Genomic DNA, 20354 nt, shown 5'->3' with positions numbered 1-20354 from the left:
CACAGAGAACAGAGAAAAAATACTAAAGGCTTTAAGAGAGAAAAAGGTAAACCCATCCAAATAACAGCAGATTTCTCAACAGAAGTCTTAAAAGCAAGAAGGGCATGGAGTGAGATATTTTGGGCACTGAATGAAAATAACTTCAGCCCTAGGATACTCTACCCAGCAAAACTATCATTCAAAAATGATGGAGCAATAAAAATCTTCCACAATGAACAGAAACTAAAACAGTATATGACCACCAAGCCACTACAGAAGATTCTACAAGAAATTCTGCACACAGAAGATGAAAGCAAACAAAACCATGGGAGGATGGAAAGCATCAAACCACAGGAGAAGAAAAGACAAGCAACCAGAGAGTAACATTGATTCAGCTGCACACAATCAAATCCTTAAACAACAAAAACAACTAAATTGCAGGAATCACCACATACCTATCAATATTAACACTGAATGCCAATGGACACAATTCCCCCATCAGAAAACACCATTTTGCAAACTGAATTAAACAGGAAGATCTGATAATCTGTTGTTTACAAGAGACTCATCTTCTTGACAGAAATAAACTCTGGCTTAGGGTGAAAGGCTGGAAGAAGATTTACCAAGCCAATGGCCCCCAAAACAGGCAGGAGTAGTAATACTTATATCAGACAAAGTAGATTTCAAACTTACATTGGTCAAACAAGATAAAGAAGGACACTTCATACTAATAAAAGGTGCAATACATCAAAAGAAAATAACAATTACCAACCTATATGCACACAGTGTCAGTGCACTCAGTTTCATCAAACATACACTAAAGGACTTAAAAGCACATATAGACTCCAACATAGTCATAGTGGGAGACCTTAATACCCCTCATTCACAGATAGGTAGGTCATCAAAACCAAAAATCAACAAAGATATCCTAGAACTAAATCCACCATAAATCAAATGGACCTAACTGATGTCTACAAAATATTTCATCCAACAACACAACATACATTCTTCTCAGCAGCCCATGGAACTTTCTCCAAAATAGATCATATCTTAGAGCACAAAACAAGCCTCAGCAAATATAAGAAAATAGAAATAACCCTCTGCATAATATCTAATCACAATGCATTAAATCTAGAACTCAACAACAAAAACAACAGAAGAAAACACGCAAATAATTGGAGGCCTAATAACACATTGCTCAACAATCAGTTGGTCACAGTAGAAATATGAGGAAATCAAAAGTTTCCTGGAAGCTAATGTAAATGAGAACACAACCTACCAGAACCTATGGGACACAGCAAAGGCAGTCCACGAGAAAAGCTTATAGCCATGAGTGCATATATTAAAAGGACAGAAAAATCTCAAATAGACAAACTAATGCTACATCTCAAACTCCTAGAAAAACAAGAACAAGCAAAACCCAAAACAAGCAGAAGGACAGAAATAATAAAAATAAGGGCCAAAATTAATGAAATAGAGACCAAAAAAAACCACACAAAGAATCAATGAAGCAAAAAGTTGGTTCTTTGAAAAAATAAACACGATCAACAAGCCCCTGAAAAATCTGACTAAAATGAGGAGGGAAAAGACCCAAATTAATAAAATCAGAAATGAAAATGGGGAGAAAACAACAAACACCAAGGAAATCCAGGGAATCATCAGAGACTACTTTGAGAACCTACATTCCAATAAATTGGAGAATCTTGAAGAAATGAACAACTTCTAGATACTTATGACCATCCAAAATTGAACCAAGAGGATATTAACCACCTAAACAGATCTAAAACACATGACGAAATTGAAGCAGCAATGAAGAGTTTTCCCAGAAAAGAAAACCTGATGGATTTGCAGCTGAATTCTACCAAACCTTCAAAGAAGAACTAATACCAACACTCCTTAAACTTTTCCATGAAATAAAAAGGAAAAGAACACCGCCAACTCATTCTATGAAATCAGTACTACATTCATACCAAAACCAGACAAGGACGTAACCAAAAGTGAGAACTACAGGCCAATCTCCTTAATGAACATTGATGAAAAAATCCTCAATAAAATCAAACCAAATCCAACAGCACATCAGAAAGATCATTCACCATGACCAAGTCAGCTTCATCCCAGGGATGCAGGGATGGTTCAACATACGCAAAAAATGTAATACAGCACATTAACAGAAACAAAGACAAAAACCACTTGATCATCTCAACAGATGCAGAAAAAGCCTCGGATAAGATTCAACACCACTTCATGATAAAAGCACTCAGAAAACTAGGAATACAAGGAATGTACCTCAACATTGTAAAGGCTATATATCATAAACCTATAACCAACATCATACATAATGGGAAAAAACTGAAACCATTTCCCCTAAAAGCAAGAACTGGAGAAGAGTGTCCAATATCCCCACTCCTACTCAACACAGTCCTGGAATTCCTAGCCTAAACAATAAGCAAGAAGGAGAAATAAAAGGAATACAAATAGGTAAAGAGATAGTCAAAATATCCCTATTTGCAGACAACATGATCCTATACCTCAAAAACTCCACCCAAAAACTTTCACACAACATAAACAGCTTCAGCAATGTAGCAGGATACAAAATCAACTTACAAAAATCAGTAGCCTTTCTATATACCACCAATGAACAAATTGAGAAAGAATATAGGAAAACAATTCCATTTACAATAGCTTCGAAAAAAAAAAATCAAATACCTAGGAATAAACTTAATGAAGGATATAAACGACCTCTACAAGGAGAACTACAAACCACTGAAGAAAGAGATTGAGGAAGACTACAGAAGAAGGAAAGATCTCCCATGCTCATGAATTGACAGAGTCAACATAGTAAAAATGGCTATACTACCGAAAGCAATTTACATGTTTAAGGTAATTCCCGTCAAAATTCCAATGACATTCATCACATAGAATGAAAAATTAACCCTAAATTTCATTTGGAAACACAAAAGACTGTGAATAGCCAAGGCAATACTGAGCAAAAAGAGCAATGCTGGAGGTATCACAATACCTGACTTCAAACTATACTGGAGAGCTATAGCAATGAAAAACAGCATAGTACTGGCACAAAAACAGATATGAAGACCTGTGGAACAGAACAGAGGACCCGGATATGCATCCACACAGCTATGATCACCTTAATTTTTACAAATGTGCTCAAAACATATGATGGAGAAAAGACAGCCTTTTCAACAAATGTTGCTGGGAAAAGTGGTTATCTGTCTGCAAAAAAACTGAAACAAGATCCGTGACTATCACCCTGCATTAGTATCAACTAAAGTGGATTAAGGACCTTAATATCAGACCCCAAACCTTGCAGTTAGTACACAAAAGAGCAGGGAATACCCTGGAACCAATAGGTATAGGCAAGCACTTCCTCAGTAGAACTCTAGCAGCCCAGCAATTAAGAGAAAGGATGGACAAATGGAGCTACATGAAATTAAAAAGCCCTGCACAACAAAAGAAATGGTCTCTAAATTGAAGAGGACACCCACAGAGTGGAAGAAAATATGTGCTAGGTGTACATCAAAGGACTAAGAACCAGAATATACAGGGAGCTCAAAAAACCAAGCTTATAAAGAAATTGGCAACTGAACTAAACAGAATTTTTTCAAAGGAAGAAATCCAAATGGCCAAAAAACACATGAAAAAGTGCTCACCATCTTTGACCATAAAGGAAATGCAAATCAAAACCACACTAAGATTCCACCTCATCCCTGTTGGAATAGCCATTATCAAAAACACCACCAACAACAGGTGTTGGTGAGGATGTGGGGAAAAAGGAATCCTCTTACACTGCTGGTGGGAAGGTAAGAAAGTACAACCACTTTGGAAAACAATATGGAGGCTCCTTAAAAAACTAAACATAGTTCTGCCATATCATCCAGCAATACCACTCCTAGGGATGTACTTGAAGGAATGCGACTCAGGTTATTTCATAGGCACCTGCACACCATGTTTATTGCAGAGCTATTCACAATAGCCAAGCTATGGAAACAGCCAAGATGCCCTACTACTGATGAACAGATTAAGAAAACGTGGTATTTATACACAGTGGAATTTTACTCAGTCATAAAGAATGAAATCTTATCATTCACAATAAATGGATAGAACTGGAGGACATCATCTTAAGTGAAGTTAGGCTCAGAAGGCCAAAATTACATGTTCTCCCTCATATGTGGATTATAGATCTAAAACAAATGCAGTAATATTATTGGACATGGGTCACATGCTAAGGGGAGAACATGCATGGGACAAATAGGGAAAGGAAAGGAAACCTAAAACTTGAATGTGGTTGATGTGCTCACTGTAGAGGAGAGAATAAAGTAATCTTAAACTGGCAGAGGCCACTATGGGAAGGGGACCAGGAAGTAGTGAAGAGGTCTGGTAGAGATGAACCAATGTGGGTTGCAAGTCACAAGTGCATGGAAGCACACTAGGAATCTCTGTATAGCTATCTTTTTCTTTTTATCAAACTAGCAAAAACGCTGTCTTTCTTATTATCTCTTATGTTTTCTCTTCAACAGAATCGGAGAATAAGAGGGCAGGACAGGATCTGCCTAGAAGGCAGAGGAGGGGGTGGAAACAAGGTATACACATGTAAGTAAATGTAAAATCAATAAAATAAAAGGAGGAAAAAAAACTGTAACATACAAACTTCTTAACTTGAAAGTAGGGTAAAATTCCATACTCTTTATTGTTCTTGCCCATCTAATCATTCTCACAGATTCCAGTTTTTGAGTTCCCCACTCTAGAATATAAGCAGATTAAAATCACAAAACATACAAGACTACTGACTAAAAAACACACAAAGCAACTTGGAGAAAATAGCCCATTCAAGAGAAGAAAACTTCAAAAATATGTTAATATCCTCAGAGAGAGAAGAAAAGTTATTGTACCCATAAAACAAGAATAAAATGACTTGTTTTTAAGAGAAATATTCAGAAAAAAGAACTATTAAATTTTTAAATGAAAAGCTTAATAGAGAGTTTTTAAATCAAGAAAATCTTTTACAAATAATATGATGTAGCTGTGGTAAACATCTGGTTACTTCATTATAGTCCAAGTCATTATGTCAGGAACTCCACTGCGCAGCTTCTGGATATATAAGAGAATATACTTCCTTTATTGCTTGAGCCAATATAAGTTAAGTTTTACTTATTTGTAACCAAAAACATTCTAACTGATTACTAGCTAATAGAATACACCCACTCCTAGGGAGCCAGTGTGTCTTGGAAAATGATAAACTGGTTTGTGGTCTGCAGCAGGGGATAAAAAAGGGAGCACTGTCTTTATCAAATGGTATCTTTTCCCTAAACTTGCTCATTTGCCATAATTTTGATACAAATCTTCAAGATAGCAGCAGCTATGCTATTTCTCTTAAGCAAACAACTGGGTGCCTCACAATACTCCCAACTCCTGATTTTCAACACGAGTATATGAATGTCATTGAAGGAGAAAGCCTATTCTGTGAGCTGTTTAGAAAACATGAAAAGTTGCAATGCCAGGCATTGCAATTGTACACGGGAAGAAAAGTAGGTTGTGTTGCTTTGGTGAAGAAGCCAGCTTTTCCCATTAATACAACTTACTGCCTTAAACATCAGCATCTAGTAGCCCCTGGAATGTTCTTAATAATCCCACAAGAAACCTTTTTTGTTGCCTTGCAAAGCAACTCTACCAAAGCCAGGTGTTTTTGTCAAGAAAAGTCAACAGAATGTGGAATTCTCCTTCCTGGAACCCACTGTGATTATAGGAACCATGACTTGAAAACTTTAAATGACATTTGGGAAGATATTTGCATCAACTTTAAGGGAAAAGGGAAATCTACTCCTAGAAGACTTCAGTAAAGAGAAATTCACTCATGGATTTACTTAAATTTATAGATGTGAAAAGGGTACATTTCTTCATTCCAAGCTAGACAGTAGCTATTATAATGAAGCCCAAAAGCTCAAGTTCTTTGGAAACACAGCTCCTCAAGAAAATAAGGACCCAGCGTGAAAATGTGTCATAAAATGGCTCTGCCAGACATTCTGAGATTACCTATGTATGCTGCAGAATGTGTTTAAAAGCTAACTCTGCTTGACGGACCTTAACTTTGAAACATGGATCAATTCGTCCTTTCCTTGCTGACAAAGACAGCATGAGTGGTACAGGTCTTGCTTCAAATATTATCTCATTGCCTTGAACACAAATGAAATGATGGGACATTAATTCACCTTGAAAAGTCTTCAGGAAATTTGGTGTTTCTTGAGACAAATCTACCTTCTTCCTACAAAATAACCAAAGAGAGAGGGAGAGATCTCTAATTTCATTTGCTGTTTCATATCCTTGCGAGTCAGAATTTTTAGAAGATGTTAAGATAACATTAAATTGAAGTGAACCAGGTGTTAAATAATGAGTTTCATATCACCATGCATCAGACCACACCAATACTTTAGCTTCTTATTCAATACAAACCACCAAAGCTTTCTCACTAAAGTTTGCTTTTGAATAAAACTGGAGTTCATTTTATTTAGCAAATTCAAATTATTTCTATTTCCAGGTATTACCATTAATTTTTTGCACACATTGTTACAAATTTTTTTCAAACAAATAGATAAAACTCAATGGAATTATCATTTTTATAGCCTGTTCTTGTGAAGTAAATTTCCAGTACACTAAAATCAACTTCATAAAAATTTTTGGTATATATGTGCACTTACAGGGAGGAAGTAATAGCTTTATAGCTTTATTTATACTTTAAAAGATTTCTGTGTTACCCAAAATGTTAAACAGTAGACATGTTTTTTTAAAAAGCCACTGTACACTATCAAACAATCTCTAAGATGGTATGTGATTACCATGTCACATTGTAAATCATTTCTAACATGAATTTAGTCCTATGTCACCTTGAAAACTAGTACTTTCCCTTCCAAATGTTTTTTGATCCAAAATATCTGCCATGAGGTTCAATGCATTAAAAGAGAAAGATGACAGGTAAACACAATGGGTTACCCAGATTTAAGTTCTGGGACAGAAAGAGAACATTAGTGAAAAAACTGGTGAAATTCAAATAAAGCCTGGAGTTTAATTAATACAATATACCAGTGATGGTTTCTCTGTTTTGACACGTGACCAGGGTAATGGAAAGTACGAAGAATATGAGAAACTGGGTGAGGGTATTCAGGAACTCTCTGTATTATCTGTGCAACTTTACTGTAAATCTAAAATTATTCTGACTAAAGAGATTAGTTTTGAAAAGAGTCCACCTGAAATTTTTAACAATACTTAATCACTTCTTCAACAAAATTTTATAGTACACAGTATGCAGGCACTATTCTTTGTGCTAGACACAGCTGAACAAAATAAATCTATCCTACCCTTAGAGAGGTAAAAGGATAGTGGGCAGGGAAGACATTAAGCAATCACAATAAATTGTAATTGCAACCTGCAGTAAATGCAGTAAAGGAAAAGTACATGAGATGATAGCGGTACAAAGCTGCAAAGGCCTCTCCGAGGTGATGGCACTTAATATGAGACCTGATAGATGACAAGGAGCCAGCCAGGTAACAGACCAGGAAAAGGAAAGAGCTCACTCATCAGTCTAGAGCAATGAAAGGGCTTGGGGTTTGTGCCAGGATGACCAAAGCATGATAAAGGCATGGAAGAGTAGGGCCAGCTAAAGAACAAGCCATGAAGGACCCTGTGGACTGGTTTCAGAGTTCTATGCTTTACCAAAGAGACACATGAGCCACTGCAGACGTTAACCAAAGGAATGGCACAATCTAACTAATGCTCTTAAAAGATCACCAAAATCTGGGCATGATAGCGCACAACTATAGTCCCAGCACTCAGAAGACTAAGGCAGGAGAATCACAAGTTCAAGGCCAGCCTGGGCTACACAGCAAGGTCTTATCTCAAAAAAAAAAAAAAATCACCCTGACTTCTAAGTGGATGTGGACTAAAAAGAGTGAGACAAGCATCACCAGCCTCAGGTACTCACCATTTTTTTAAAAAATTAAGGAGAAATAAAAAGTTTCAAAATTTTAAATATGTTTATCCTAAAAAGTCTCTAGGAATGATAATGTGATTTTAGATGTGTATACCACTTTCTTAGAACCTGCCAGCATAACTCCATCAGGAAGATGGTGCTCCAAATGACTCCCATCTTCTTCAGCCTGGGTCTTTCCTCTAGAATGTTTATAATTAAACATAGTTACCAAAGACACATGGCTTGAAATTTAGTCAGATATCAATACCAAAAACCCGTGGCTCTAACACCATTAGGAATCTCAGCTTTCAAAGGCAAAAAGAATTCTCAGTATGTCCAGTTTTTAGGACCAGAAAAAATTATTGACACCTCACTATTACCATTGTGGCATAAGCTCAGATCCAAATATAGCAAAATACCAGACTGCAGAGTCGTGTAAGTTTCAATCTCTGTTTAAAATATACAATGTTAAATGTTATCCTCATTACTATACATTGAGTCTGAAGGAACTGGTGTTTTGCCCTCTCTAACCTACAAAAAGAAATATGTCTTCCAAACTTGATATAACCAGTGGCACTTCAATAAGCTTAATAAGCAGTCTGCAGTACTGTTTGGGAACTCTTCAAGCTCTCTGGGACTTGCACTCTAAACAGAGACCTGGACTTTCTCAGATTGTAGGGTTAGACATTATCTATAACTTCACCCAAAATCATTCAGATCTACTCCAATGGCTACCAAGACAAACTGGAGCTTGATCAAAGTCTATAATTTGATATAAAAAGTTTAGTAAAACTCTGTGAACCAAATCACTAGTAAGTTGACTCTCTAGTCGACTGTCCTTTTTCTCTGGACATTACCCACCCTCTATCCCCACACTCCTGGCACAATCAATATTATTACTGGAAAGAGCCTTGGGCAGCAATGATTGAGTAACTTGACCCTATCCCAGATCAAGAGTGTGTATGTGAAATACATTAAACCAAGAGTCACTATCCCCAGGACTCTGGATTTAGAAGTAAGAGATTCTTGCTCAATCTGTCTGCTCTCTTGAATAGAGGACATGTAAACACTGGAACTGCTGGCAGTGACTATTTTTGACCATTTGGACAAGGAAACAGAGAAAGCAGCCTGCAGCAAGAGAAAAGAATGCAGAATATGTACCAGAAAAAAAGAGAAAGAAGGCTTCCTGTTTCCCCTATAACACTCCAGTACCTGATTCCAGCTCAGAGCACTTTATCCCTGCCCTTAAAACCCATGAAAGACTCCCCAGGAGCCTTTCCAGAACTGCCGTTTTGCTGAAGCCAGTTCAAGTGGAATCCTGTGACTAGACCCAAAACAAGCCATCAAGAACACGCCAGGTGTCTCCATTTTTGTAGTCGCAAATAACTGAGAACCAGCTTGCCCAAATTCTTGAAGCCAAGATCTCCGAAAGGAGAATTCAGTTCCAGCCTCTAAAGCAGATAAAGGGAAATAAATTCATAAATTCTTTATCCTGAAATGTTAAGTAGAAAAAAGCAGGGCACAAAATTTATGTATATCAGAATTATGGCTACACTGCAATATATATTTCACAATAAATCAAGAAATGGAGTCCTAAATGCAGTAAGAAGATCGGAAAAAAATTAACCAAAAATAATATTAGTTGTGCTAGGGTGATGAGATTACTTTTCTCTTTATGTTCCTTTATTTCCGTAAGTAATTAAATGTTTTATAACTTTAAAAACTATAACTGTAAGGATGTTGCAGAAATATATGAATGTGTTTATAATGATGTATATATGAAAGGAGAACATAAAACAGCCTGATGGTTATGTTTGCTGATATATAAATAGCTAAAAGAAAGAAGTGTTCTTTAAAAGCTCCACATATGCAAAGAACAATGTTACTTCCAATTTACCATTCCCCAATTCGCCCTCACCCTCATTTCCTCTGCATCTGTTCACCGTCCTCATCCTGTTTTCACCCCATCCCACTCCAGGCTACCTTTCTTCCACTGGGATTCCACTCTTCTTCCTCCCCACATTTCCAGACATGTAGACCTATTTTATCACTCATTGGTTCTAGACTGTCTCCTCTCTTTTGGATTAATATATGAGGTACAGGCTCATGAGAAATGACCTCTGGTCCATTTTAAATAAAATATCATTTGGAGTAATCCAGGTAAGCATGCCCATTTTGGTTAAAGCACTAAGAAAACCAGAAATTGTAGAGTCAAAGGCAGTATAACAAAATAAAGATCATTGTGAACTTGGGCAATTTGTAAATTATCTTTAATGTAATTTTAATAACAATACAATTTTAATACCAACAATTCAGAAGGCAATGTTGGAAATGAAGAGAAATAAGTAGTGAACCATTTATTTATAAGGAAAACGTGAACAAGGCTCTTCGAAACAATAAAAACTTGTTCTACTGCTTTCCTCCATGATCTTAACAGTTTTCATACACTGAACCAGTGCCAGACACTCAATATACATTGTCTTACATAAGCCTCCAAACTACCTGTGAAACAACTTTAATCATTCACTCCTATTTTACAAGATCAATATTGCTGATCTGAGAGGTTACTTATGCATGTTTGAAAGACTGGCAAGTGGCAGAGCGAAAGTGTAGACCTAAGTCTTCCTGTTGCCAAAGTTTGGGATCTTTACATTAGATCTCACAGTCTCAAATCAGGTCTTACATATGATATCCAAAGTATATCAGGAACTTACTGTTAAATCCAAGCACTGACTACTAGTAATAGTATTTTATAATATAATTATATGCCTTATTGTGAAATTATACTTTAAATGTAAAAGGTGCATCAAAATAAACATTTCAAAAGCTACCACATTATCTAACACCAAAACAGTGGTACTCAGTGCCAACACAGCTTTTATATGTCCTAATTTAAAACTAAATTATAACCAGGCATGGTGGTACACGCCTATAGTCCAAGTACTCAGGAAACTGAAGAAGGAAAATAGTGAGTTCCAGGCCAGCACTCCAAGCTACAGAGTGAGATCCTATCTCAAAAAAATATCAATACTACATGTCAGAGGTACCTTTTTGTAACTGTTTCCAAAATATTACACATTACTTATAAATAAATAAAAAGCTTATTCTCAGCATATAAAGAATATAAACAGGTATAAATATTCATCACATTCATTTCACTACAAAGATAATTTTACAACTTAACTTTGGTTAGAGTGCTTAAGAGTTAGGTTAACATCATACTATGAAGATCAATAGTAATCACTTCAAAAGAGAGGGAGGGGAAGCACATTTTCTTTCTCATGATTCTAGTAAATTTATACTATTCCATATTTTTAATTGCCCTTTCTAATTCAAATGCAAAAGAAAAACTTAAGGAAATAAGGGCACATAAATGCAGAAGTTACAGTCAGGTAAAATAATCATAAAATACCATTTGGCATATTCTCCTTCTTTGAATAGGAACATCTGTTTGATTAATTCACTGCTGGTAATTTTTTCTTTCCTTCCCATCACTACCATCATGTACTCTCTTTTTCTGTGTGAAAGTAATTAACTCTCCAGTTTCTTTAAAGGAAACTGAAATCATTCATTCATTAGTAAAACAGACTTGACTGAGCACCAGAATGAACTAGACATTTTGCCTTAGTTGAAAATAAAGAGAAGTCCCTGCCCTCCCCAGGCTCTGTGGGTGAGACAGTTTTGTGCAAAGCAAACAGCCCAAAATAGTGTGCTAAGTGCTGGAGCAAAGGTGAGCACACAGTATTGCAGGAGCACAGGGGGGAGGATTAACCCAGCCTGGGGCCATAGGGAAGCTTTGCAAAGGACAGGGCATTTCAATTGAGCTTTTTAAGATAAACAGGAGCTCTCCAAAAGTGAAAAAGGACGCACAGGGAGAGAAAGTATTTGGACTAAAGTGTAATAAGGCATAGAAAATCAAAAGAGCATGGAGACAGTAATGTCACTAAAACAATGAGCTGCTTCTTGATGAGACTATAACCAGGAAATTGTATGACTATAACTGGAAGTTGTATGAAATATGAGATTAGAAAGAAAAATGGCTAAAAATCCAATGATTATTGATTGATTAGGTAGACAAAGATGATTGTATATATGAATGATTATGCATACATTAAGATTAGATTATTAAAATATATGGATAAATGAGAGAAATGTTGAGTACAAAATGAAAACATATGGACTGGAGATGTTACTCAAGTGGTAGACCACTGGCTTTGCAAGCATGAAGCCCTGAATTCAAATCCCAATCCCATCAAAAATAAAATAAAATAAAATTCCCATCTGGATTACTCAAAATGAAAACATGTGCATGTGTATGCACATAAAAAGACTAAAATGTTAGCATTAATTACCTCTGGGTGATGAAATTATGAATAATTTTGCCTTAATCTTTTTGCTTTTCTGTCTTCCAGATTTTCTGTATTAAGCTTGCATTATTTGGCAATTAGGGATGTGTGCTAAAATAGAGCAATATAAGCTGGGCTCAGATTGTGGCAAGCTAAGGATTTGGACTTTATTCCACGGAAAGTGAATTTATTTCAGGTATTTAATCAGAATGTAAGATGAACAGATTTGTGCTTTAGGGAAGGAAATGAATGTTGGTTTGGAAGGACTTGAGGCTGGGCATAAGATGTAATGTGTAGGAGAAAGACAGTAACAGGAAGGGTGGGAAGCATGTGTGGGGTAGTATAGATAGGACTCATTAACTGATAATAAAGGAAGAGGAAAGGACAGAGGTTGAGTGTAACTCCAGGTTTCTGACTTCGGCAACTGGTTGGAGACTGACACTGGAGGCTAAAAGTCTTAATAAGAAGGAAAAGGACAGAATGATGAATTTTGCTTTATGTGTGACACGCTTTGGGGACATTCAAGTAAGAATGCTAGTAAGAAGTTTGAAATATGGGTCTGGGTTCAGAAAAAAAAGGATCTAGAACTACTAGCACATAGTAGAAAGGTTTTGGGATTGAATAAGCACACTCAGGGAAAGTGGAAAGTGAGAAGAATTTTGAGAAATGTCAAGTCATAGCAGCCCTCAGAGGACTCAGAGCACCAAAGAGCCAGTGTGCGCAGAGTTCCTTTTTCTGCTTTTGATTCATAATAACTTCGTACGTATTTATGAGGTACAATGTGATATTTTGATTAATGTATACATTGAGTAGTGATCAACTCAGGTTAATTAACATATCCATCACCTTAAATTTTTATCATTTCATTATGGTTCAAATTCCTTACTTCTAGAAGTGGGTAGAATTCTTTTTTGGGAATTGGGATGGTCGGAGCTGGTATCAGAGAAAGCAGGCAAAGTTTTACTACAAATTTGCAGCTGACAATAGAAAATAACCACAGAACCTGTTATTCTAATGGAGTGCAGAAAAAAAACAAAAGACCAACAGGTACAAAAGGCATAGAACAAAGAAAGGCATCTGATCACTATCTGAAATCAAACATGGGTGAGAAGACATACTAGTATGGTACTGGAGTAACTGTTCTGTAAAAGGTGGGAACTTTCTTGAAAGCTGTCAAAGTTGACAGCATGACTGTGGTGAGACAATGATTTTAACCATATAGATATAAACAAGGACATTGATGTCCACGAAGATGTGCCAGGTCCCAAGTCTCTAATACATTTCATCCTACATTGCCACCCTATATGTCTAACTACCACCTATAATTCCAACTAACTTCCAGTAGTCTTTGTTCCTATTAAGATATCCAATCTATTGATTTTACCAACCTTTACCTAATTATCCCTAATTATCTTGCTTTCCTCTCTTCTTTGCTCATACCATGTTTAAGTTCCATGGTCAATACCTTCCTTGAACAAAACTCCTTAGCCCCTACTATTTTATTTATCATGAGACATTGGATAATATGCAACTCTGGCTAAATCCTTCTCTTCACTTGCTCCATGCTTTTGTTGTGCCAACGAATAAAATGATCTATTGACTGGTCACACTTTAACCTGTGGTCAGAAATTTTCAATGCCTGATGACCTTCCTGTACTTGCCTAGTTCATTTGTTCACTCTCCCTATTTGTTTTAACTATTCACACCTTCTCTCTCCTCCAACCTCTACCTCCCACATTCTCACTCCTCAGGTGATGACTTTGCTTTCTATTTGGAAAAAACTAAAGCAACCAGAAGAGAACCTCAATAGACTCCCACCATCTCAGTTATCCACCTTCTTCACCTGCTCTACACACTTGGTCTCTATTCATGTTCCTATCTAAAGGAAAGTCCCTTGTCTTCTGTATGTGATATCCTCTCTGACATCACTAATTTTCTCTATCAAGTCATTCTCCTTTACATGTAAAAATGCTGCTATTTCTTCCATTTTTAAAAGAAAAGAAACCTTTCTTAATCCTACTACCTTCATCTCCTTTGCTCCGCTTAGCACAAAAATCCTTGAAGAGTTACCTGTGATCACAGTTTCCAGTTCCTCTCCCTAATTCTCTTCTATATACATTGTTGTACGTGTCATTCCACCCTACCTGCTCTTGTCAAGTCACCAACAGCCTTCTACTGCCAGCCTCAAGTTTAGTTATCAGTATTCATTGCACTTAACTTTTCAACAGCATTGGACTCCTCTGATCCTTTCCCCTTAAAATCCTTTCTTCATTGGATTCTGGAGTGTCACATGCTGCTGGTTTACCTCCTACTTCCCTGAGAGATCCTTCTTGGTATCCTTTAATGACTTCTCATCTGCCTGATCTTTTAAAGTTGGTGCCCCAGACTCCATCCTTCTTCCTCTTGTCTTCTCTACACATTTATTCCTTGAAGGTCTCATCCAGTCTCTGGTTTTAAATACCATTCGAATGCTGGCAAATGCATATTTCCAATTAGAGGTCACTGAACTCCAAGGTTACCCTGCATCTCCAATACATCTTCATTTCTAAAATATTATCCTTATCCTCTGACCCCTACCCCTAAGCTCCTCTACCTTGAAGCCTTCCACACTTATACTGACAGCAACTCAAACTTGGTCAAACCAGAAAATGTGTCTCAATTTTTTTTCTTCTCTTTCTTGCCAATACTATATCTAGATCATCAGCTCAAACTTTAAATATATCCAGAATCTGATCACCTATCACACTTCTACTGCCATTCCTCAAGCTACCATCATCTCTCACCTAGGTTATTGCATTAACATGCTAACTAGGTGTTTTACACCCCTGCTCCAATATGGCAACAACCAAAAGGCCCTGCTTCACCTGACCCCTTCTATCCCCAGTAACCTGGTATCCAACCTCTCTCCCAGTTGTTCATCCTACTTCAGCTATCAAAGCCTCCTGCTGTTTCTCTGGCATGCCATATACAAGTCATCTCAGAGTTTAGTACTGACTGATCCCACCACCTGGAATGACTTCCTCCAGATGTCCCCATGGCTAAATCCTTCACATCCTTCAAGTCTTTGCTCAGTTGTTACTTCCTCAATGAAGTCTTACCTCACCACCCTATTTAAACTGTGATGATCTCTCCCTGATGAATTTTTTGTTTATCCTGTTGTGATTTTTTAAAAATGTTTATCACAAAATACTTTCATCTGTTTTGTTCACCAATGACTTCCTGACATATAGGAAGTTTTCAATTAACACATATTGAGCAGATGAATCTGTTTCCCCTCCAGGACCATAAATAACTCAAGGCAGGCCACTATGCTTTGATCATCTTTGTACCCTGAGCACAATATTTGTACTGAGCTCAGTAAACTGCTCATTAAATTGAATGAGATTTTTTTTATAAGGTGGCTGAGTGGCCAAACCAGTACTTTCATTTCTCTGAATTCTATTACATTTATTTTTTCCTTCAATTTAACTACAATTTGTACTTGTTCTGGACAAGTACAAGCTTGGAAGCAAGACCTATTAACATGAGGCTAAACTTCAATGCATCTTCTCAGAGGTGAGTCTCCACATACCTCTAAAAAGTAAATGGCATAGACACCAGGAGAACATCCCCACATTAAGACCTCTTATGTGAACAGTCAAGAAAGTCACCTTGCCTTCTCATATTAGATATTCAGCAATGTAGCTTTTCCCTAAATATATTCCTACAGACTTTCCCCAAGCTGTTGCTCATTGCTGGTAACAGCTAAATCAATTGACCATATTGTACTGGTTTGCTTCAATGTGTTTGTTTACCAGTTGAAGCCTGTATTAAGGGCAGGATTATTTCATGGTGCTTGGTTGTCTGGCCCTCTTCCAACTCTCTCTTCTCCCAGTGTCTCACTGTGCAAAATGGCAATCGCTCTGCCTCCAAAAGCATGAATGTTCTCAGAGTTATTTGACTATCCCTGAATTCTCTATTCTTGTGAGATTCTCTTGTCTTCACTGTCTGAACTCTGTGGCCTGAATTTAGGTAAGTACCCATCACAAATAACCACGCCAAATGCGTCTTTATCCCTTTTAGCCTCCAGTTACCACCTTGGCCAACGCTTTTCCCTTTTTTTGTCCTGTTATTGTGTTGCAAATGAAACATGTGCAGCTCTTTGAGCAAGTACAAAAATAAAATATGAGCATGTCCTTATCTAAGATGTTACTTTTCCAGTATTCTTTTGGGGTTGTCCTCCAATAACCAAAGTTCCATTGTCATAAAAAGTTATAATAATAAACTGAGTCTTGTCATTTTATGGACAAATTCTACATTCTCTAGACAACCAAAATCCCGTGCTTCCCAATTAAAATAGTCAAAGGTGAAATTCAAGCAATTTCCACAAGATACATTCATGCCTTCACATAAGTATCTAGGGTTAAGCAAGACACTTTTTGCCAATAGGGAGGGGAAAAAAGAAGTTTTTTGAGGCTATAGTACAAAGACTTCAAAGAGCATTCCACAGCATGTTATTTTCTTTCCAGAAAATTCTAACACTATATAATTACTTTTGTATGGAAAATGAATAATGTAAGCTTCTACTGCTAAAAACAGCTAGACAGAAACCATCCAAAGCACATAGGCCTTTCCTGAAAGCAAATGAAATATTAAACTAGAAAATATCTGTATAAGAATGGCCCATGGAACAAAGCAGTTGAATTATTCGTCAACAGAGAAAGACCATAGCAGGGGACAAAGTTACATGAAAATTAAAGTGTTTTCTTGCCCATGTGTCAAGATTTGTGTCAGCCCACTGCTTCACTCAACCTGTAAAACTGATGTCACCCCAAAATGTCACACAAAAATACCAAACAGAAATGCATCTAGGAGCTTCTAAAGCTTCTAGTTAAAAATAACAGCAAAAACATCAATTAAGCTCCTTCTATTGCGACAGAAATGCACTGATAAAGAAAAAGCGAAATCCCACCTGCATGGAAATAAAACCGCAGCTACTCCCCCATTTCGGAGTAAAACGAGCTTCACTTCGTTGGCTGGCAGACCTAATCTCAGCAACTGCAGCCAGTGGGTTTGTGTGTTGGGGGAAGGCGACAAGGAGCACAGCGCCCCTCGTCGCTCTCCCCCAGGAAAACTCCTGAAACGTGATAGCATCCACGCCGCAGGGCTTCGCTTAGCCAGGAGAACGCGGGTGCGGTTCAGAACAGCCTCCGCCAGCTCAGAAGTGGCCGCGACGTGCGGCGGGGGCGGGTGGCCGTGTCGCGCCTCCCCCTCCCACTCCGCCCGTCGTTTGCACGGATCTCTCGCTCCAAGCTCCTGGACTCAGATACCTGAGCAGGTTCTTTCCTCTGCCCAGGGTGGAGCATCTCCTAAAGACGTTTTTATCATGAGTAATTCCCGCGCGGGCAACGTCTCAACAACCCCGGGTGCACAAGCTGACCCAGTCGGCGCGGGGACCCACGTCTGGCTCGGTCGCCCCAGCCACCCCAACTATGAGTCTCTCCACCACCGCCTGCGTCCCCAGTGCCCCGTGCGCACCCTGGCACCCAGTAGGGCCTTTCGGGGAACACAGCCCTAGAGACTATCCACTAATTGAACAGCCATGTTAGCCTCCTCCAGGCGTAAATCAGCCAGGGGTGAGCTGGCCGACGGCTGCAGGAGCGCTCACAGGGTCCTCTGTGCGCCTCCGCCCCCAAGACTACACTGTTCCCAAACTCCTGGGCTCCAGCTACCGGGGACCTTTCGCTGTCTCCAGGTTCAGTACCGAGGACAGCGGACATACTTTTCGCCAGGTGGTCCCTGAGGCCAGGAGGGTGGCATTGACAGTGCAGGCTGGGCTGCAGGTGTCCGGGACCGTAGCGCCCTTCGCACCCCCGATGCGCCCCTGCCTGCCCGCCCACCTCCCATCCGCGCCTCGCGCAGAGCGGCCCCGCGGCGTCTTACTTTTCTGGCTGGAGTAACCGGGGTAATAGCCATAGTAGCCGGTGATCCGCAGGATCCGGTCCTCGATGGTGGCCACCCCGTTGGGGGCCGCCTTGACGTCCATAGAGAGCGCGGGGCGGCGGCTCCGGGCGCGGCGGGGCGGAGAGCGCAGCGCGGGGCCCGGGGGCTGGTGCAGGTGCCGCCGCCGCCGCCGCCGGTGCTGATGTTGCAGCTCGTGCTCCCGCGCCCCGGCTCTGACTCCACCGCCCGGCGCAGCACGGGCTTCGCATCACCGCGGCGGCGGCGGCGGCGGCGGCGGCGGAGCGGCCCCCACTCGGGCCGGCCTGGCAGCTCTCCCGCCCGCCACCGGCGCACTGCTGTCCGAACAGCGCCCCCTCACCTCGGACGCCCACCGCGGTCAGGACGGGTGTGGGCGCCCCACCTGGCCAGCTTTCAGCATTAACCCTTGGGCGCCCCCTCTCCGAAGAGTAGACACCCCCAACCCACCCGATGTTTGGTCCAGGGGCGGGTAAGGAAACAAGGTGAGACCGCGGCCAGGGGCTCAGGGAGGAGGGTGATGGGTGAGAGAAACCCAAGCATAATTAAAAGGCCCTTAAGGAGAGGTGTTCAGACTTGTCACTCAGGGGATGACTCTTCCGGGACGCCCCCAGACTTGGACCATGCTTGGTGTCTATATCACTTTGGATCTGCTGATAATGTGTTTCGAGGCGTTAATCAATTCTTGCAACTTACCTAGACGACCAAGAGTCACTTAAGAAATTTTTTTTAAAAAATGAGTCCCCAGCAGAAGGTATCGTGGACACAAAGATTAAAGGGGGTCAAGACCTCAAGTCAGAGAATCCATGCACACCCTCAACCTTGCAGAGAAAATGCAAAAGGCTTGAGCGACACAGCTGCACACAGCACACAGCACGTTCATTTTGCCATATGTTCCAAGGAGAAACGATTTTCTCTGTTATTGCCAAAAACATCAGAGGGGAGGCCTTTCGAACTGTAATTATCTGGACGCGTGAAAATTTTACCTGTGGTCTAGAGACTTTCCATCTAAGCAAAACGTCCTCAAGCGTGATGATGAGAATGAACACACACACACACACACACACACACACACACACACACACACACACAACTACACACACACACACAGAGACACAACACTACACACACACACAAAACTACACACACACACACACACACACACACACACACACGCTGACCTCAAGCACTGCTCTTTTGCATTGGTGAGACACACCGGATTAGGGTCGGTGAGCAGTGGAGATGGTTCCTCTACTCATGGTTTGCAGCGCCAGCCTCCTTGGTGTATGGGTCAGGAGGGAATCCCCAAATGTTCAAAGTTTCATCTCAGAAAGGAAGAGGGTGTGTGTTAGTGGTGGTGATGGGGTTGGGGGAAGGCAGTTAAACAGCTTAGAGGTGATCAGATCAGGTCCACCATCCATACAGAGCTAGTTTGACATCCTTGTCAGGTTTCACATCCTTAAAGTTAGGAGAGGAAAAACAGAAAGGTAAGTTGAGTTCTGGGCCCCTTCCAAATGCCCCCAAGCATTTTCTCCATTGTGTGGGCACTTAACAGAAAAGAAATATTCGAACCTTCTTATAAGATGAATTAGGTTTACATATACGAAAATGCAGTATTAAATTTCACAATGTGTTAAGCGTTTTCATCCAGACAGAAAGCTCTTGCATAGCTTCTTGAGAACAGGCTGAAGCTGAGAGGATTGTGGCTAGAACTGGAGTTCCTACAGAAATCAGTTTTCTTCTGCACCTGCTTTCTGGGTTAGGAAAGAAGGAAAGGAGGAAGGAAAGAAAAGGTCAAAAGAAACAAAACAGAAGATGCAACGCTAGTGCACTGATAGTGAGCTAAACATTGAAAAGGTTAGGGTTTTATACTCTCCCCACCCCAATGTAATTTTTAATACACTTCTGTTAATTTTATTATTTCCATGGTAAACATTATGTAAAATGCATGCATTGCACACAGGAAAATATACTGGTTGCATTAATTTAAAATGTTCCTTTAAAGTTTCTATAAAAAATAAATTTTCCCATGTTATATCTATTATGTATTTAATGCCATTCATTATAATACATAGCACATTAATAAATGAATT

General features: G+C 39.5%; 1 protein-coding gene across 1 annotated transcript in view; it reads right to left on the bottom strand.

The window, feature by feature from the left end:
• Positions 1-18391, bottom strand: part of Slc35f4 (solute carrier family 35 member F4) — a 227004-nt gene extending 208613 nt beyond the window's left edge. The window contains exon 1 of the mRNA XM_074067908.1: positions 18226-18391. Within this exon, the coding sequence (XP_073924009.1) occupies positions 18226-18328 (103 nt within the window). The 5' untranslated portion in view covers positions 18329-18391. The remainder of the gene's footprint in view (positions 1-18225) is intronic.
• Positions 18392-20354: the final 1963 nt, after the last annotated feature.

Source organism: Castor canadensis, chromosome 3 (genome assembly GCF_047511655.1).
Source record: "Castor canadensis chromosome 3, mCasCan1.hap1v2, whole genome shotgun sequence".
Classification (NCBI taxonomy): domain Eukaryota; kingdom Metazoa; phylum Chordata; class Mammalia; order Rodentia; family Castoridae; genus Castor; species Castor canadensis.
This window is presented reverse-complemented; position numbering and strand designations above follow the sequence as displayed.